Consider the following 22,163-nt stretch of genomic DNA (forward strand, 5'->3'; position numbering starts at 1 on the left):
TTGGGTCCTTTATTGTTTTCTGTATTTATAAATGATATTGATGATGGTATATCAAGCTTAATGTCCAAGTTTGCAGACGATACAAAGGTTGGCAGGGTTGTCAAGGAAGCTACTGACACTATGCTGCTGCAACAGGATCTGGAAAGGTTGAGCAGATGGGCTGAGAGGTGGCAAATGAAGTTTAACATTGACAAATGTAAAGTACTACATATGGGAAACAGCAACCCCAGAGCAACGTATCAACTCTGTGGTACTACACTGACAGTGGTAGAGAATGAAAGGGACCTGGGGGTGGTTGTGCAGGCAGATATGAAGTTCTCTGAGCAGTGCAGACGGGCTGCAAGAGTAGCTCATGGTGTATTGTCATTGATATATAGGAATTTTTCTAGCAGGGATAAGGAGGTGATTATTCCCTTGTATAAGGCAATGGTCAGGCCACACTAGAGTACTGTATACGGGCCTGGAGACCTCATTTCAAGAAGGATGTAGAGCTGCTGGAACGAGTACAGAGAAGGGCAACAAGATTAATGAATGGAACAAAGGGGTGCTCTTACGAAGAAAGGCTTAAGTTTTGCGAATTACAGTGTCTGGACACTAGGCAGCAGCGAGGTGATCTGATAGAGGTGTACAAAGCCTTGAATGGTTTGAGCATGCTCAATGCTGATGGGATTCTTCCTCTTGCTCAGAATAATCACCTGAGAAGGCATAAATTCAAATTGAGGAAAGACAGATGTAGGAGAGATGTGCGAAAATTTGCCTTTAGCCAGCGAGTGGTTGGTAGGTGGAACAGACTTCCATCCCTTGTCCTGGAAGTTGATAGCCTAAATAAGTTTAAGGCTCGGCTGGACAGGTATTTCGAACGAACAGAGGGGTGAAGTGGAAGTGGTTATTTTTTCTTTATTTATTTTACTTTAATTTTTTTGGCTGATGCTGCATAAGCTTGCTTTCTTGCATCAAATGCCTCTACTAATGCTAATGCTAATGCTAAAGACTTTGTGGTGGTCCCCATGGACTGGAGAAGTGCAAAATTGCCCCCAATTCACAAAGGGGGATCAAAGGGTGACATGAGTAATTACAGACTCATTAGACTGACTTCTCTTCCAGGGAAAATAATGGAGTCACTGGTTGAGGAAGCGATGCAGGATCATCTTGTTTAGATGATAGTATAGTTGTAGTTCTGCAGTTGTAGTTCAGGCACAGCATGGGTTTGTTAAAGGGAAGTCTTATCTGACAAATTTGATTGGATACTATGATGTTGTTACAAAGGAACCGGATGCAAAAAATAATTTTGATATCATATAGTTGGATTTTAGGAAAGCTTTTGATACTGTGGCACATGGAAGACTACTGTACAAATTGGAGCAGCATGGCATTAAGAGCAAGTTGCTACAATGGATAAAAGAATGGTTGAGTGGGAGAAGACAGAGAGTGGTTATCAATGGACTAATGTTATTGGTGGAGTCCCCAGGGTTCGGTGTTGGGGCCATCGTTGTTTTTGATATTCATCAGTGATATTGATAAAGGTATATCAGGTTTAATGTCTAAGTTTGCAAATGATACGTAGGCTGGCAGAGTTGTTAATGACAGTAATGATAGTACGCTACTGCAACAGGATCTGTAAAAGTTGAGCAGATGGGCTGAGAGGTGGCAATTGAAGTTTAACATTGACAAATGTAAAGTACTGCATATGAGTAGCAGTAACCCCAGAGTACCGTATCAACTGAGTGGTACTACACTCAGGGTAGTGGAGAATGAAAAGGATCTAGTGGTAATTGTGCAATCAGATATGAAGTTTTCTGAACAGTGTAAAAAGGCTGCAAGAGTAGCTCATTGTGTCTTGTCAATGATATACAGAAATTTTGCTAGCAGGGATAAAGGGGTGATTGTCCCCTTGTATAAGGCAGTGGTCAGGCCACACCTTGAGTACTGTATACAGGTTTGGAGGCCTCATTTTAGGAAGGATGTAGAGCTGCTGGAATGAGTAAAGAGAAGGGCAACGAGATTGGTGAGTGGAACAAAAGGTTGGTGTTATCAAGAAAGGCTTAAGTTCTGCAAATTGCAGCTTCTGGAAACTAGACACCTGCGAGGTGATCTAATTGAGGTGTGTGTATAAGACCTTGAATGGGTTGAGCAAGCTCAATGCTAATGGGATTCTTCCTCTTGCTCAGATTATTCACCTGACAGGACATAAATTCAAATTGAGGAAAGAATCGTTTCTATTGGAATGAGCAGCAGCCTGGAAAACAGAATGCAGGATATTTCAGAGACTGCTGAGAGTCATTGAGGTACAAGTAAACACATGGGTTGTGTTAGGGTAGGTAAGAATAGGAACAGGTGCATGTATACTTGCGTGTACACCAATGCTAGGAGTTTGGTATATAAATTTGATGAATTTGAGTTACTGCTCAAAACATCAAAGGCAGATATTGTTGGGATATCAGAGATGTGGTGTCACACAGATATAAGGAATGCAGAACTGGAATTTGGGGAGTACAATGTGTTCAGAAAGGATAGACAGGATAGGAAGGAAGGAGCGGTTATTCTATTAGTCAAGAAACATATAAAATCCAAGGAAGTGAAGTCAGTCAACATCGCTGGCCAGTGCGATCAAAATTGAGAGTAGGAGTGTGCTATAGGCCTAATGACTCTGATGAGTATAATAAGAAACTGTACAGGGAAATAGAGTGGGCCAGTAAATCAGAGAGTCTTATAATGGGGGATTTTAATTTCCCAGATATTGACTGGAATTTGTGGGTAGGTCGCTCACACACTAACAAAGCTTTTGTTGATTTATTGGATGATTGTTTTCTACATCAGCATGTTCGGGACGTAACTAGAGGGAGTAATACTCTTGATCTAATTATCAGTAGTGATTCGTCATGCATTAAGAATCTGCAGATAAAGGAACCACTAGGTGGCAGTGATCACAGCGTGCTGAAGTGGGATTTACTCAAAGAGGTAACTACCATCAGGGATAAAGGGAAGGGTTTTTGCTTTCATAAAGGCGACTACGATGGTCTGAGACAGTATTTAAATTCTATACAGTGAGACCAAATTGTGATGTTACCAACAGCAAATTCAAAATGGGAAGCATTCAAAGAACTTATTTTGGAAGCTACTAGGCTTTACATACCAACTAAGAAATATTGTTCAAGGTTTAGGCCTAAATGGATGTCAGATGAACTAATGAGACATATGGCAGAGAAGAAAAATGCATGGGATACATATAAATTAACGTGTGACACAGTAGCCTATGATAGATATAAGCTGATCTGTAACCAAGTTACAAAGGAGGTTAGGCAGGCGAAGGCAGATTACGAGAAATCTTTGGCAAAGGATGCAAAGAAAAATAGCAAAGAGTTCTTTACTTATGTAATCTCTAGAAGGAAGGGGATGAATCAGATTGGTCCACTTGATATCGATGGTTCAACTGTTGATGATCCTGCTCAGGTAGCTAACAAACTAAATGAATATTTTGCATCGATATTCACACACGAGGAGTTATTCAGCGAGGGGAATGCCAGAGGTATATTCAACTCTGGCAGTAAGCTGGATAATCTCGTAATAACTGAGAGTAAAGTGGAGGAGAAATTGTTGAAGATAAACACAAGAAGGGCACCTGGGGGTGGATGGGATCTATCCAGTTATATTAAAGGAGGCAGCAAAGGAAGTAAGCAAACCCTTAGCCATAATTATGAGAGCTTCCTTGGACTCAGGGGAGGTAACCATGGACTAGAGATGTGCAAATGTGACCCCAATTCACAAAGGAGGACAAAGGCTGACACAAGTAATTATAGACCTGTGAGTTTAACTTCTGTTCCAGGAAAATTAATGAAGGCCCTTGTTAAAGAAGCACTGCAGGATCACCTAGACAAGACTTCAGTTATAACTCGGACACAACATGGTTTTGTTAAGGGAAAGTCTTGCCTGACCAATTTGATTGGATACTGTGATGCAGTCACAAAAGAACTGGATGCAGGGAATAACTTTGATATTATATACTTGGATCTTAGAAAGGTTTTTGATACTGTTGCACATGGAAGACTGCTGCACAAATTGGAGCAGTGTGGCATTGGAGGCAAATTCTGCTATGGATAAAGGGATGGTTGATTGGGAGAAGACAGAAAGTGGTAATCAATGGACACTGCTCATCGTGGACTAATGTTATTAGTGGAGTCCCTCAGGGTTCAGTGTTGGGTCCATTGATGTTTTCTGTATTTATAAATGATATTGATGATGGTATATCAAGCTTAATGTCCAAGTTTGCAGACGATACAAAGGTTGGCAGGGTTGTTAAGGCCACTACTGACGCTATGCTGCTGCAACAGAATCTGGAAAGGTTGAGCAGATGGGCTGAGAGGTGGCAAACGAAGTTTAACATTGACAAATGTAAAGTACTACATATGGTATACAGCAACACCAGAGTAACATATTGACTCTGTGGTACAACACTGACAGTGGTAATTGTACAGGCAGATATGAAGTTCTCTGAGCAGTGCAGACGGACTGCAAGAGTAGCTCATGGTGTCATGTCAATGATATACAGGAATTTTTCTAGCAGGGATAAGGAGGTGATTATTCTCTTGTATAAGGCAATGGTCAGGCCACACCTTGAGTACTGTGTACAGGTCTGGAGACCTCATTTCAAGAAGCATGTTGAGCTGCTGGAACGAGTACAGAGAAGGGCAACAAGATTAGTGAATGGAACAAAGGGTTGCTCTTACGAAGAAAGGCTTAAGTTTTGCAAAGTAAAGTGTCTGGAGACTAGGCACTGGCGAAGTGTATAAAGCCTTGAATGGTTTGAGCATGCTCAATGCCAATGGAATTCTCCTTCTTACTCAGAATAATCACCTGAGAGGGCATAAATTCAGATTGAGGAAAGAAGTAGGATAGATGTGTGGAAATTTGCCTTTAGCCAGCATGTAGTTGGTTGGTGGAACAGATTTCCATCCCTTGTTATGGAAGTTGATAGCGTAAATAAATTTAAGGCTCAGCTGGATAGGTATTTCAAACGAACGGAGGGGGGTGAAATGGAAGTGGTTTTTTTTTCTTTTTTTTTTTTTGGCTGATGCTGCATAAGCTTGCTTTCTTGTATCATATGCCTCTACTAATGCTAATCGTAGAATTGATGTGTGGAAAATTTCCTTTAGCCAGTGGGTGATTGATAGTTGGAGCAAACTTCCATCTGTTGTAGTTGAAGGCAGCAACTTAAATAAGTTCAGGGCAGAACTAGACAAACATTTAAAATGAATGGTTGAGTGAAATGTGAAGAGCGTTTTTTTTTTTTTTTTTTTGGCTGATCCTATATAAGCTTGCTTTCTTACCTCATATGCCCTGCAAATTCTAACACTAGTCAACAAAATGAAATTTTTTTTCTCATCAAAGACGTTAAACACACTTTTTTTAAACTAGTTTTGCACTGATTTCAAATATGTTCTTGATTTTTTCCTTAGCATGGATAGTTTTCATAATATGACTGAAATATCAGTATAAGTTAATTAATGCAATTTCATTACAAAGCATGTAACTGATTAAAATTATGTTTTTCTCATTTTTACAGTTTAAATCCAATACATTTTATACACCGTTAAAATAATACAGTACACTATTGTAAGAAAGATATATACTATTTAATAATATTGGGTAGATGATTTCCTTTGGTACACTTTGTCCAGAATGCTATGATACATCTAGCAGTAGTCTGCCAACGTACGTTCATTCCAGAAAAAATTAGTATGGAATGAATACGATATCAATGGAAAAGTTTGATGTGAAGAGGTGGAAGGAAAATCTTCATTGGATCCACTAATGCAGTGTTTCTCCCGATTCTCCAAAAGCATGTTACGTGTACCCCCCAGGGTATGTAAAAGGGTTTTAAAGGATACACAGCAGAATTTTTTTATTTTTCTCTATCATAGTTTCTTTTAGCAGCAGCAAACAATTCAATAAAATTTAGTACAGTGGGTTCCACTTATAGGAATCACTTGTTAATTGAATCAGCCACTTTATTGAATCAAAAATTGAAAACTCGAACCCTGTATACATAGTAATGTGTAAAACTCTTCTCTTATTAGAATCACAATTTCAGTTTATTGAATCTAGAGCCATATAATCCATGATTTTTTATGGATTATATGGCTCTAATTTTATTGGACTACAACCTTAAGTGATCCGGTGTATGTGTATTAGCTGACTGTATATGTGTTGTTTACATGTAGTGATCCAAGAAACGTTTTACCAGACATCTGTGAAACGTAATCACTTAATAATTCTGCCATTTGTTTATTGCTTGTTGTCTCCCCTTTCTACAAATGAACTCTGCTGTGTTGTATGTAGGGCTCACAATACTGGTCAAAATCTTAATTTTAATATTTTTAATTTATGAAACCAGGATACTGGTATTCCTAAAACCAACATTTTTCTCGATAAATTTTGATGATGATTAAGTGTAATAAAGTAAGGAAAAAACAAGTAATTACTTGAATTTGTTTTAAATCAAACTTTTATTACAAGAATAAATATTATGACAAAAATTATTAAAAATACAGTTATTCTAAAAACAAAAAAAAATACACATATTGACACTGAAAATTTTAGTTATGTTTAAGCAACCACACTACCTGTCTAAATAAAGCGAGCTCTTAAGAAACATAAGCAATCAATAGTATTATCATTTAAACTGGATCAAATTTTAATACATATTTGATTAGCAGCAGAAAATACCCTTTTGGATTCTATGCTGGATGATGCTATTTTACTGAGATAGTCGTAGACGAGTTGCAGGTTTACTCTCCCCTTCCTCTCTCAGCTTCAAAAAATGCTATTTCCTTTTTAACCATATTTTCTAGGCTTTGACCTTTTTTTTAGCAGGGACAGATAAGTTTTTCATTAATTGCCAACTGAAGTTTATCTTTTAATGACTGTATCTCACTAGAGTCAGGCAATTTTTTATTTTGAAAGAATTTGCAGAACACTGGTGTTCTGTTCCATGTAGTCTAAGGTTCAATCCTGTTCATTTTCTGAAGGAGAAAGACATTGTTTTATTAAGCGAAGTATAATTTTCACTATAGTATCTGTACTGAGTCTGGGAAATAATTTTCTATCATTTTGTGTCCCGCTTTGCAAATACAGTGGGGCCTCATACCACGAACCGCAATTTCCCATGGTATCCTATGGGAAAAAAATTAATTGGTACCGGACCCACCACAAAAAAAATGCCACCATTTATGTACACTATTTATTCTTCTTCATGCTTACAGGTTCTTCAAGTTCTTCTGCCTGTTTCTGCTTTTTAGCATTGAAGAATCTATCTAGTTTTGATTGCTTTTTTCTCTTTTTAAGGAGGCTCCTGAAGTAGTGAAGTGCTATGTCATTGTAGAGGTCCCCCACTCTGTTCACTTCAGCTGTGTTGGAGTGCCACTCCAACACCCTGTTGTGATGCTTCTTCCAGTCCTGAAGAATCTCCTTGATAGTAGCTTAAGGCATTGGATTTTGGTGATGTTTTCCTCTTTCTCCTCCTCTGAGGAAACATTTTTTTCCATTTCCCCCAACCTGATGTTTCTGCAGCTCCTTCATTTCTTCCGTGGTTAGCTGCACTTCATGCTCCTCTATTAACTAGGTGGTAGATGACTCTCATCAACCGGTGAAATACCACCACTTTGCTTATTGGAGGCTTGAAGTGGTGGAACCCATGCTTAGTCTCTAGAACTAAGTTCTGGTCAACCCTTCCCTATCTCTTCCATCATGCAGTATGATTGATGACTTTTGAGGTTATGATGAACATCATGGCGAGATCCAATATTCCTTACATTTCGAGGGTACAGCTCTAAAACGGTGTTCGCAGGCCGGCTGCTAGTTAGTACACCGGACCAAACCTATTGGTAACTCTCTAGGAGGCTTCCAGATCAGCTAGTGTATAATCTTGCTACCTCTACTCTGCCAGATAGTGACTGGAGGGAGTCCGAGTAGTGTGTATGCGGGGAGCATTGTCGAGGCCACGTTATGTCAAGGATCTGGGTATATTCTTACCATGTGTATGCCATATCCAAAAATTTCATTACTTCATACAGCATGTCCCATCCACTTTTTTCTTACTATTGAATACACCATGAATTGTCAAACTAATAGAGCAAGCTTATCTGCGAAAAGATCTAAACCTCCCAAGCACTTCCTAATTCATTTCAATATACGTAGTCTCAATTCTAATCTCAACAATGTCCATTTCCACTTGAAGTCTGCCAAACCCCATGCACTTTTTCTGACAGAATCTCAGTTATCGGTTGATTCAACTACTGCTCATCGCAAATGCCCAAATTATTCGCTGTATGATTCCTTTCGCCTCAAAGGTGGTACTGTGCATATGTCCGTTCTGATATTCCCTGTCAGAGACTTGGCAATTTGGAATCTCCTCTCTTTGATCGTCTCTGGCTTAAAATCTCTCTACCTCATTGTGTCAAATTCATCTGTTGTCTCTACTGTTCTTCCAGCTGAACTAATCACTTGGAGCTCTTTGACTTCCTCTCTTTGCAACTTGACTTTCTCCAGTCCAACTTTCCTAACAGTGAGGTAATTTTCCTTGGTGATTTTAATGTTCACAACTCCAGCTGGCTTCCGTTTTCTAGTCACACCGACCCAGCTGGTCAAGATGCTGAGGCATTTGCAATTACTAATGACCTTGCACAGATTGTTGATTTACCTACAAAAATACCGCACAATCTTAATCATACAGCCAATACGCTTGATCTTTTTCTCACAAACAACCCTTCTAAGTACACGGTCGAAGTGAGAGGACCTTTAGTCACTACAGATCACAACTTGGTGATTGTCTCTTCTCCAGTGGAACCTTTATCTCATGGCTATTCCCAACCTCGTATTGTTTGGCATTACAAGAATGCAAAATGGGATGACCTACGAGACTTCTTTTCTTTTTTTCCTTGGTCGGATTACTGTTTCAAAACTTCTGATGTTAACGTTTGCCCCGATCGTGTCAGTGAAATTATTCTTGCGGGAATGGAATCCTTTATCCCACACTCCACTTTAAAATCTTGTCCTTTATCTAAACCTTGGTTTTCCAATAAATGTGCTAAGGCTGTTCAAGAGAAGAATGTTGCATTTCGTAATTGGCTTGTTTCTAATTCTTCAGTTTCATTTTCTGCCTACACCAAAGCTCGCAACAATTGTAAAGCAGTTATTAATCAGTCCAAACTAGAGTTTGAACAGGCTAAGAGTAGAAAACTTGCTTCTTGCCCTAATGGTAGCCGAGCATTCTGGTCTCTTGTCAAAGCTATTGGCCGCAACTTTTGCCCATCTCTGCTCCCACCTCTGTCCAAACCAGATGGTTCTGTTGTCACTTCAGCCAAGGATAAAGCTGACCTGCTAGCATCCCATTTTTCTTCCGACTCATTTATTAATGATCTTGGTAAAACACCTCCCACCATTCCCAACACGCTCCATTCAATGCCTCCTGTGGTCTTCCATCAAAAGGATGTCAGAAGAATTTTGACGAATCTTGATGCTAAGAAAGCTCCAGGTCCCGATGGTATTTCTCCACTTGTTCTCAAAACCTGTGCTCCTGAACTTACTCCTATTCTTTGCCGCCTTTTTTCACTTTCTTATTCCAAAGGTGTTTTTCCTTCTGCTTGGAAATTTGCTCATATCCAGCCAGTTCCTAAAAAGGGTGACAAATCCCTCCCATCCAATTATCGTCCAATTGCAATTACTTTTACTCTTTCTAAAGTAATGGAGAAATCAATTAACTGCCAACTCTTAAACTACCTAGAAACCTTCCGTCTGATCAAAGATCGCCAGTATGGATTCCGTCAGTGTCGATCCACTGTTGATATTCTGGCTTATGTTACCCATTTATGGACTACTTCAATGGAAAGGTTCGGTGAAACACAAGTAGTTGCTCAAACACTGACATCTCAAAGGCTTTTGATTGTGTTTGGCATAAAGGTCTTCTAAACAAGCTTCCATCTTATGGTTTGCCAACTGTTTTTAGTAATTGGTTATCCAGTTTTCTCTCTGATCGCTCACTGAGGGTGATGGTAGATGGCTCTCTGTCTTCTAACTTCTCCGCTAATGCCTTTGTCCCCCAAGGTTCAGTTATTTCCCCCACTCTTTTCCTCTTGTATATTAATGACCTTCTTCCATTGACTGGAAATCCTATCCATAGTTTTGCCATTGATAGCACATTGCATTCCACTTTCCATTTTGAGAAACCTTATCCTGCTCAATCAGCTTCAACTTCTCGAAAATCCTCTACCAATTCCTTAAATGCCGATCTTCAGATAATTCTCCAGTGGGGCAAAGACAACTTAGTTGATATCAGTTCTTCTAAAACTCAGTCTTGTCTTATATCTCACCAAAAGGATTCTTCTGCTCCTATGCTTATCTTTAGTGACACTCCGATTTCTAGGCAAAATGATATATCTCTTTTGGGGATTACCCTGACTTCTAATCCTCTTGGCACAAGCTCATTACAAATATTGCTGCTTCTGCATCTAAAAAACTTGGTTTTCTTTTCGCTCTCAGCGTTACTTTTCTTCCAAACAGCTGCTCACTCTGTATAAATTGCAAATCTGCCCTGCCATGGAATATTGTTCTCATATCTAGGGTGGTGCCCCCAAAACCTCTCTCAGGCTTCTTGATTCCATTCAGAAGAGCGCAGTTAGGTTAATTAATGATTCATCTCTAATAGTCTCTCCATTCTCTCTCTTTCATAGACTTACTGTTTCTGCTGCATGCCTCTTCTACAGATACTTCCATGGGCACTGTCCTTCTGAATTGGCTTCTATAATTCCCGCTCTCTCTTTCAAAACAGTCCGAACACGTGCCACCACCAGCCAACATCCATTTACTGTCCAACTTCAAACTCACAGAACTAACTTTTCATCTTCCTCGTTTATTCATCAACTGCAGTTTTCTGGAACAACCTTCCTTCATACATATTTCTTGAAAATTACAGTCTTCAGAAGTTCTAGTCCAATGTCAACAAATATCTTCCTCCATCTTCTCAACCTCCAACCCAAGCATGGTACTAAGTACTATAGGTTCTAAAACCTTTCGTGTTTGGGGTTTACATAAAAAAAAAAAAAAAACTCCACATCTTCTTCTTCCACTTCCAAGTCCAGGTTCTTAGCTGCTGCCACAATGTCCTTCTTAACTTTGGCTCCATTATCAGGTTCTTCTCCTTGAACACAGGCTGGCCACAGGTTTCTCCAGGCAGAGTTCAGGTTACTGACTGACACTTCACACCAAGCTTTTTCTATGAGTCTAATGGTCTAATGCACAATGTTAAATTCTTCCTTCCAAAATTTCCTCAATGTCATGAAGCATGGCAAACTTCAAAGCACCTGGTGAAAAGTGCTTTGGTGTAGAGCTTCTTTAAGTGTGCTATAACATTCTGGTCCATTGGCTGAATTAGAGGTGTATTGTTGGGAGGTAAGAAAACAATCTTCAGGAAGCTGAACTCCAATTCCGGGGCATCTTCTAAATCAAGTGGGTGGCCAGGTGCATTATACATGGTGAGGACAGCCTTCAGTGGCAAGTTCTTTTCCTCCAGGTATTTCTTCACTGTAGGTGCAGATTTCAAGCACCCAGTCCTTGAAAAGGAGCTTAGTAACCCAAGCTTTTGGGTTAGATTTCCAGTAGACTCCAAAGTTTATCTTTGACAATTGAGTGCTTCTTAAATGCTCTTGATGTTTCAGAATGATACACCAAGAGAGGCTTGATCTTCAGGTCTCCACTAGCATTGGCAGCAAAGAGAAGAGTCAGCCTGTCCTTCATATGCCTGTGGCCTAGCAGAGCTTGTGCTTTCTTTGTGATATAGGTTTTGCTGGGCATTTTTTTTCAGAAAAGCCTAGTTTCATCACAGTTGAAGACCTGTTGTGGTAGATATCCTTCATCTTTCATGAGCTTCTGAAATTTCTTGGCAAATTTATCAGCGGCTTCTTTATCAGCACTTGCTGCCTCCCCAATGCCTTATGACAATGTGAATGCCAGTCCTCCCCTTAAACTTCTCAAACCACCACCTGCTTGCCTTAAATTCAGATTCTTCAGAGCTTGGCCCTGGAATTTTTTACTTCAGGTCAGCTTAGATGTGTTTGGCTTTCAGAAAGATGACTTCTTTGCTGATGGTATCTCCTGCCATTTGCCTTTGGTGGATCCACAGTAGCAGCAAGTTCTCCATTTCTTCAATGATGGGGTTTCTTAGGGTACTTAATCTGGTTACTCCCTTTGCAACCTCAACATTCTTAATGGTCTCCTTGTTCTTCAAGATGGTTCCAGTGGTGGATTTGTTGACTCCATATTCAATTGCCAGATCAACTACCCTAGCTCCTTTTTCATGCTTGGCAATGATGTCTTTCTTGGTTTCAACAGTGATTTTCTTGAGTGTTTTCTTGGGCTGACTTACACTGACACTTTTCTTAGGAGCCATTTTTTGAATCTTTTCAAAATCTTTTTTAAACTCTTTTCAAAAGAAACTTTCAAAAAACAAATTTGGAACTTTCCTGAAACAAAAGAAAGACATGGTGAATAAAACGGAATGTGTGTTGTGTTTGTATTAACCACTTCCCTGATTATCCTGAGTTAACTCGGGTTAGCATTTTAATGTTATAAATTATTATCCCGAGATATCTCGTGGTCATGTTTGAATTTGTTTTCTTTCAATACTTACCCGAGTGAAGCTGTAAGTAAGCAGATTAAGTACCAGAAGCAGTGAAGGGTCACCCGAGTGAAGCCATCGGCGTGTGGTAAAGTAGTGAATTCATCGCAATATGGCTCTTGTGGCCATTTGTCGGTGGGCGCGTTTCTTGGAATATTTTTATTGAGACAAGCGTCAGATGATGCCTGCTTGATACCTTGCATATTGTTGTCGCCTGGTGTTCTTTCCTGAGCACTGTGCTGCACGAGGTTGTCTGTTTCGTTTTCAAGAATTAATTATGGATAAGAAATTATGGATAATTAATAATGAAGAATTAATTATGGATAATGACTGAAGAATATTGCAGTTCTGATCGGGATAATAATTCTAGGAATATACAACATTGAATATCTCATTGAATACTTCAATTTGTTCCATAATCAAGCACCGTATTACATGGCATAAAAGAAAAATCGTCATTTAAAAAATTTGTATTTTTTTGACACGAAAATAGGGAAAAATAGTAAAGGAAAAGGTTAAAACCCGGGTTCATGGTACGAAAAGTTCGTCGTATGGGGCATTTGCTGTACAAGGTCCCACTGTACCGAATAACCTGTGATAATTTTGTACACCTCTGTGAAATAAGGAGTTTCAGTGCCGTATGCAATTCTGATCTGATCTGAAAATGTCATGAAACCAGATCTGAGCTTCATGATGTTTTCAGGTTTCCGTTACATTTGTATTGTTATACACAATACAAGTGTTGCAAATTCAATAATATTATAATTTATTGTTGTCAATTTTATAACCTTTATGTGAATAAACAATTATTCATAAACAATTCAAAAAATAAATCATAAACAATTTTTTTTTTTTTCAAAATTAGTACCGAAAAACTGGTATTTTTGTATCAATACCGGTATTTGAATATTGAAAAAAAATTACCAGGATCTCAGTATTCGGGATCCTGGAATCTCAGTATGTAAGCTCTAGTTGTATGTATGAATAGTAATTGGGTTAATTTTAGAATGCTAGTAACAGTATTTTCAAAATGTACAATTTGTTAAATTTTGACTTATCTTTTATTACTCAATGAATGTTGTAAGAGTAATGTGAAAAATTTTAAAAATGCTTGGTACCTACCAATTTAAACTTCATTTAAATGTATACATTTTACATAGACTTTTAAATGTAGAAGCAATAAAACCAACAAAAGGATTTAACTGTGTCTAAAAATACAATGCACTATTTGACTCAGCCATGTTCTCTATGAGCAGCTTCCATGAAGTTGGGCATTATGGGAACTACATCATCATCAAAGAAAACATGATTCATTCAGCTCTAAATAGTTTCATAGTTAATTAGTCTCTCTCTCTCTCTCTTTTTTTTTTTTTTTTTCCCTTCCAACATTACATGTTGCATTATGATTTTATGTATTACGTTGTTTGGTTTTAAGCACTTCAACAACTTGGACTATATGTACAAGATACTGTATATATTTGTTAATTTTTTAAAATTTTTATTATTATTTTATTTACTATATCTACTTGTATTTAAGTATTTTCAATTAATTTACTGTATGTGATTTATAAAATTTAGAATTATTGTGCTGTACTAAAAAAATATGTTTTTTCTTTGAACATTATGTTTACAAAAAAAAAAATAACCTTATAGCTGAATCAACTGGTAAATCAAATCAATTTTCAGTTTCCCAATGTGCGATTCTAATAAGCAGAACCCACTGTATATGAGAATAGTGTACTGTAGAAATATACACGTTTATATTATAAGTAATTTATAGAATAACATGTTCAGATTTCTTTGTTTACATTGCCAAATTTCAAAATACACTGACATAATTTTGTTCGGGCATTAGTTCTGAGTATTGAGCTCTATTGGATAAAGCTGTTAAGTACTTCTGCCCTTCCCCCACTTTCTATATGTGCAAAGTTAGATTCTCTGCACTGGTTGGCATCAAAACAAAAAAAAACTAAGCTGTCTTATTGATGTGGAGCTCCATCTTCGTCTGCAAAACACAGACATCGACCCAAATATCCCCTCATTAGTGTTAAGCAGTTCCATTCCTCACATTAAACACTTTTTTTATACTGAAAATTTGAATACCAAAATAGTAAGCATTAAAAATGTGCTTTCTTCAATAGCTAACATGTGTGATTTAATTTCAGACTGGTATGAATCCACCATATGTTTACATTGTGCTGTAAGAATGATTGTTGATTTCTATTATTATTTCTCTATATAGTATATATGTATAACTGTTATTATATATTAATAAATGAGTACCATGTATTGTATTGTGTTTGTTCTAGGCTAGATAAAATATATTATTAAAACTATCCCTAAATTATCTTTGCCCTTCTCCCTCTTCTTATTTGTGTGAAGTTGGATTCTCTGCACTTGTTGGCATCAAAACAAAATGAGAAGAGGTATGCCGGTAAGACTAAACTCTCAAAAAGAGTATGTAATTATTGTAAGTTTGGGAAACACTGCACTAATGGAACATAATGCACACTATTTGTTCCTGGCTCACATGTGCTTCTTTGAGACTAGTTAAGTCTGATGTAATAGTTTGCAGTAGAATGGCTGTCCTATAGCCATAGGAAACTGGAGTATTTTGTGACCCTCTTTGCATGTCCATTTATGTATCAATGGCTTTGAGGTCACTTCAGATATTCCATTGATGAATACTGATCAATATACTTGGTATCTTGATCAGTGCTCTGTAGTATTGAATTGCTTTGAATAGTAGCTTCATGTTATAGTATGATTTTAAGTTCCTGTCATGCAAGAGAGCAACTTCCATATTTCATTGTGAGGAGTTGATGAAGAGGGACTCTTCAGTTGTAATGTGCACTAGGATACCTGAAATAATTTCAGGTCAGTTATGAAATAATACAGATATAGATATATTAAAATAATTACATAAATATAAATGTATATGCAATAATAATTATCAGTGCTACATTATCAGTGCTTTGCAACTTTTGTTTGAACAAAATAATTTTGATCAAAAATTCAGTAAAACAAATTATTTTCAAAGTCCACCTATGCCCTAAAATATACTTGTTTAAAATGAAGGAAAAAATTTAATTTAAAAATTATGAATGGCAATGTGTAACTCATATTGTAAATATGGTCATGGAATTCACTTAAAAAATGGAAGTTTTAAAAGATGCAGCAAAAAAATTCAGGATCACATTAACCCTTGTAGTATCCATTGTATGGTGTAGTAGTAGTAGAAGCATGTGATGCAAGAATATGAGCTTATGTAGCATCAGTCAAAAAAATAATAATTAATTAATTAAAACAATTGCACTCATCAGTAGCGGATTTCTGCACAGGTGCATGAGGCGCGCGCCTGGGGCCTCAAATCTCAGGTCTCGAAAAAAAAAATAAAATTGTTTCATTTTTAATTTTTACACTCATCATTATTACCGTTACTGAATAAAACTATAATTTAATATGAGAAGTTAGTAAACTCTTATGCGAATATCCCTACATATTATATGAAATATCTATGCGAACTAAGTGAATCTGAAGTAGAGTACTTATTATCATTAATGCTTAATTGTGCCATTTTTTTCATTTAAACATTAGTTAAAATATGTATGAAAGAATTGCGCAACCAAAATGATTAAAACCGCAACACCAAATCTAGAGCGCGTGCTATAGTAAAAACGTGCACGTAGAATGCACACTGTAGTGGTACCGAAAATATTTAGAGGGGGGGGGGCCTCAAAATTGAATTGCGCCTCGGGCCTCTCAAGTGCTAAATCCGCCACTGGCACACATCCATTCCCTCTAAAAGTTTGTCCAGTTCCTCCTTAAATTTACTTGCACAATGACAGATGAAAGTTTGTTCCAGCAATCAACTACCCGCTGGCTAAAGGCAAATTTCTGCACATGTATTCTACAACTGTCTTTCCTCAATTTGAATTTATGCTCCCTCAGGTTCGTAATCTGAGCAAGCAGAAGAATCCCATCAGAAATGAGCCTGTTCAACCATTCAAGGCCTTATACACCTCAATCAGATCACCTTGCAGGTGCCTAGTCTTTAGACACTGCAATTTTCAAAAATTAAGCCTTTCTTGGTAAGAGGACCCTTTTGTTCCCCCTCACCAATCTTGTTGTCCATTTCTGTATTCGCTCAAGCAATTCTACATCCTTTCTAAAATGAGGCCTCCAGACCTAGCCTGACCATTGCCATATACAAAGGGATAATCACCTCCTTTTCCCTACTGGCGAAATTCCTGTTTATCATTGACAATACCTCATGACCCGCTCTGGCAGCCTATCTACACTACTCAGAAAACTTCATATGATTGCACAATTACTCCCAGGTCTTTTTCATTTTCTACCACCTTAAGTGCAGTTCCACACAGTTGGTACATTTCTCTGAGGTTACTTCTACCTATATACAGTACTTTTGCATTTGTCAATGTTAAACTTCAATTGCCGCTTCTCAGTCCATCTGCCCAACTTTTCTAGATCCTGGCATTGTGATCTAGAAAAATAAAAAAGCCATGTGATGTATGAATTTGGGTATTGGAAAAGTCATTATTTTTTTTTTTTATTTGAGGAAACAAAGATATTCAAAAATCAGGTATGGGGACAGTGACAAAAGAGGCTTTTGTGATTTATTATTTCAATCTATAAACATTCCCATAAGCAGTTCACTCACATGGGAATGTTTACAGGCAAAAAAAAAAGTGTCAGAATTAGTAAATGAACTCAACTTATCACGAGCTGGTCCAACATATTTTCAATTGCACTAAAGATGAATTGTTTTGAAAAAATAAGTTAAACATTAAATATCTACTGTGCCATATTTCTGAATATGTAATATTTATTTTAAATAAAAGATGCTTTCAAAACTCTCTCAAAAACATGTGTAGTACTTTACACTTATTTTGTCATTTTATTTATTTTATTATTGATATTCAAGTCAATACTTCAGTAAAATAAAGTGAAAATTACTATTTCATATATTAGAAAAATGCAGAATTTATTTAAATAATTAATGATTTGAAATAATTTTCAGTGATATTCATTAGAACAAAATGGTGGTGTATCTTCGAGAAATTTGTTATAACTGGATTTTGCCGTACTACAATATCCTGTTTTATGGTAAAGATTGAAATGAAGTGTCTGTTCATCTCATAAGCCATATTAGCTGGGTTCAGGAAAACCTGTATAGTTCTAATACATTTTTTTTTTTTTTACAATTTTGTGCCTTTTTGCCAAAAATCAGTTTTATACATCATTTGCAATTGCTTAAGAAACATTTGTGTTTCTACTTGCTATATTTGTTAAAGTTCTGGTCTTTTCAAGCTTACATACAAATTACTACAGAACAATTTTTGGAAAATGTTACAACTAACTCTAATGGAGGGACTGTTTGTAAAAAATAATTGGGATTGATTATGATGCGTGCATGCGCACGCACGCGCACACAACACACACACACACACACACAGCAGGTTATTACAACATTTCAGATACTCAATGGGATTGAGATCCGAGCATTGTGCTGCTCAGGGTAGATGCCTGAAGTTTTCCTTGTATTCCTCAAACCATTCTTTCACACTGTATTCCATGTGTGCACTCTGCCATCAGTGGTAAAAATCATAAATTGGGATTCACTGGACCACATGGCTTACCTGTGGTCCTCCCGCATCTATCCTTTGCATGCATCAATACAGCTGTGTTTTCTGGTTAATGTCTGAGATTACTGGCAAGGTTTTCCTATTCTCATAGTGCAACATTTGAAAAGTTTAATGCATGGTATTGATAACAATTCCTGATGATGTTTCCACATTAAATGCAGTGGTTAATTGTTCTGTCATTTCATAATAATTATACTTGATAATCAGCTCCAGATTTTCAGCACCTTGCTCTGGCACTGTATACTTTTGGCAGCAGTTCCATATATTCACAGATGATTTTTAGGCATTTTTCTATTTATTAATGATGCAAAAAATATTAATTGGGTTGTGTGGCTTTGTTCTGTTATTTTATGCTTCAATTTTTGTTTTGTTATTTTATGTATGTTGCATATAGTCCAACCCCCAATAGTCCTGATAAAGTGGCCAGGCTATGCACATTTATATTACTTTGTATGCTTGATATATTTATTAATGATATAAATATTACTTATTCAGAAGTAGCTTATTAAGACCTTATTGCTGTTGTTTTATTCTTAATATCTTTCCAGGATCTGTAGACATTAGCATTAGTAGAGGCATATGATGCAAGAAAGCAAGCTTATGCAGTATCAGCCAAAAAAAAAACCATTCCCATTTCACCCCTACGTTCATTCGAAATACCTGTCCAGCTGAGCCTTAAATTTATTTAGGCTATCAACTTCTACAACAAGGGATGGAAGTCTGTTCCACCAACCAACTACCTGCTGGCTAAAGGCAAATTTCCACACATCTATCCTACATCTGTCTTTCCTGAATTTGAATTTATGCCCTCTCAGGTGATTATTCTGAGCAAGAGGAAGAATCCCATTGGCATTGAGCATGCTCAAACCATTCAAGGTTTTATACACCTCTATCAGATCACCTTGCCAGTGCCTAGTCTCCAGACACTGTAATTTGCAAAACTTAAGCCTTTCTTCATAAGAGCAATCCTTTGTTCCATTCACTAATCTGTCACATAATAGGCCTATAATATCTTCTAACATGTTACAATCATACCTCATTTTTTTACGACAGAACTTATCATAATTAGCTATACTAAAATCCCATAATTGGATAAAAGCCAATTTAAAGGAAATATTTATTTTAAATGTGTTTACATGTAGTGTAAATTTTAAAGAGAACAACTGTACTGAAAACAAAAAAAAATAATAAAAAATTACATAGTTAAAAAAAATGGACCACTTTTTTTTTGTGCTATCCTTTGAGTGTCTTCTTTGAAAAGGGAGACAAAGCGGTGCGTTATGAATATTATAGTAAAAGAACTACCATCTAACAGTGGATTTTGTTGTTTTAGCATCTACCACAACCAAAACATGTTAGTTATTTCAATGCCTGTTCTCTATCTCTGCTTTTGCCTCATAAGAGTCCAGTCTGTTTTACCATTTTCCTCTGTATTTATATATAAGTAGAATTCTTTGTCACCATTCTCATCTTTCTTCACCAAGGATTTCTTACACTCTGCTTTCACCTGTCTAATCCTTTCTGTGCCCTTCTTATAGCTCAAGCAACACAATATCAGAAATTCTTTGAGATATGACGAAATAAAGGAAGTATTAAAGATATTCTCCCTTGATAGGCTAATCAGATGATATCTGTTGAAGATGTTACATTTGTCATAGCATCACAGCGATTCCAGTCATTATAGTGATTAGATTATTGCATCATGGTAATTCGACCACATGTACCTTTTGATGAAATTACTATTGATTTTGAGCAATGATTTTAAACCCTTTACTGTTTGTGCTGCTGTGATTTCAGATGGAACTTCCCATCCTGTACTCAAACAAAAATATAAATATTCATCCATTCAGAATTTAATTTTGCAAACCTAACTCAGATAATTCAAAACTGCAAGTAATACTCTTGTATATGTGAATTAAATGAATCAAAAAATCAGGTAAATTAAAAACATCAACTGTTACATTTAAAACATTATTGCTGAAATATAAATGAAGGTACTTAAATATTCATGACTAATTTTCTTTACAAACTTTGCTGATTTTGGAAGGCTGGAAGAAAGATTCACTCATATTTCTCTTTATTCTGATAAATGTTATTCTTTTTTTTTTTTTTTTTTTTAGAATTGTAAGTGTACAGAGATAGAGAATAGAAAACTTCAGTTGAGTGTCAACTAATTTATTTGAACATACATTTTGTTAATAATAATGATCCTTTATCCACCAAAAAGATTTTCATTTTTTATATTCATTTTGGACTGAGAATGAATTTCCTAATGATTAAATAGGAAAATTTTAATTTTCCTATTTAATCGTTAGGAAAATGATAACCAAATTTTTATCTGTATGAACAGTTCTGTAATGGGCATCATATCATATGTCATTGTTAAATGTCTTAGGGCAGTGGTTTTCAACCTGGGTGCCGTGGCACCTTAGGGTGCCACAACAACATTCCAGGGGTGCCACGTAATTTGGGTTTAAGTTACTTAAACTTATTATTATTTTTTAATTTATATGTTTATTTCATTATAAAAAGGTGTACAGTATCTTTTTAATTTTGTGGTGATCTGTAATTGATGTTTACTTAGTATACCTCTATACAAAGAATAAAATTATATACTGTATATATATATAATTTGTATTATGAAATGTAAATGTAATTTTTATAATTATATTATTGTAATAAATAACATATAACATATATATATACATATATTGAGAAAACTGAGTAAGGGTGCCGCAAAATAAAATAAATTACTTAGGAGGGTTGCCGTTATTAAAAAAACCACTGTCTTAGGGTATGATGGCCATTTCCTTTATGCATTCCAATCATTTTTGTTAGTTGTTACACACAATAATGGATTTCCTGCCTTTGTACATAATGTAATGCATGGTGGGAATGATGCATGCCACTCATATCACTGATAATATGTAATTTTTCATTACCATTGATGTATTCAGGTTGATAATATTCTTGGTCTTTTTGAAGTACCTTCTCACTAGTTCAGGGAATAAATTCCATTAACTAATGAGAAGCCAAGCTGGCTTTCCAAGCTTCCTCTTTTGGAAAGTGAGTAATTGCTAAATAGCAACTAGACAGTGCAAAAGTATATGCTTATATTAAAGCTTACACCAAAATTATATCATGTAAGAAATTGGTTTTTAGGCGGAACTTTTTTCAGCTGATGAAAATTCATAGTTTGTCTTAGCTCCTTATAGAGACAAAAGAAATCTTACTTACCCAGTTTAAAAATTTAATAAGCTAAATAAATAACATCTGAATAGTTAATGTGAATTAAGATAAAAAAGAACTTCAAATAATGCCAAAGCATTATTACTGGCTTTTGCAAACTTAGTGCAGAATGCTTTCTGTTTTTAAGTTTGACTTAGAATTACAATAAGTTTATGTGCCTTTTCTGTTTTTAATATTAGTCTAGTTTAGTAGAGGATTGGCAAAGTTTTCATGCTTATATTAATTTCAGACTGCCCTCCTTGCTATGATCTACTAGAAGAAGCAATTGATAAATTCCGTTTAAAATTGGGAAACCTTGCAAAACTCATGGAGGAGATTGGAAACCATCCGGTAACAGTTGATGACTTAGATTTTCAACGAAAATTAAGGGAGGTAATAAGGAAAATTAATGACTTGGTAGATGATGCCCGTCGTTCTGCAAGTAAGCATTGATAATTTAATGTAAATTGTTGATTAATAAATTAATAGCACTTTAAACTACACTGGATAAGACACCTTATTTCTCATAACTACACTGGATAAGACACCTTATTTCACTGTAATGTTATTACTGGACATCGGATTATATGCCTTTGCATATG

At 36.3% G+C, this 22,163-nt stretch overlaps 1 protein-coding gene across 4 annotated transcripts in view; it reads left to right on the forward strand.

The window, feature by feature from the left end:
* LOC150087322 (laminin subunit gamma-1-like) overlaps positions 1–22,163 on the forward strand; it is a 327,255-nt gene that overhangs the window by 221,593 nt on the left and 83,499 nt on the right. For all 4 annotated transcript variants that reach the window (XM_090371124.1, XM_090371125.1, XM_090371126.1 and 1 more), the window contains one exon: positions 21,812–22,003. In XM_090371124.1, the coding sequence (XP_090227250.1) occupies positions 21,812–22,003 (192 nt within the window). The remainder of the gene's footprint in view (positions 1–21,811; positions 22,004–22,163) is intronic.

Source organism: Mastigoproctus giganteus, chromosome 4 (genome assembly GCF_048544385.1).
Source record: "Mastigoproctus giganteus isolate SK-2022 chromosome 4, ASM4854438v1, whole genome shotgun sequence".
NCBI lineage: Eukaryota > Metazoa > Arthropoda > Arachnida > Uropygi > Thelyphonidae > Mastigoproctus > Mastigoproctus giganteus.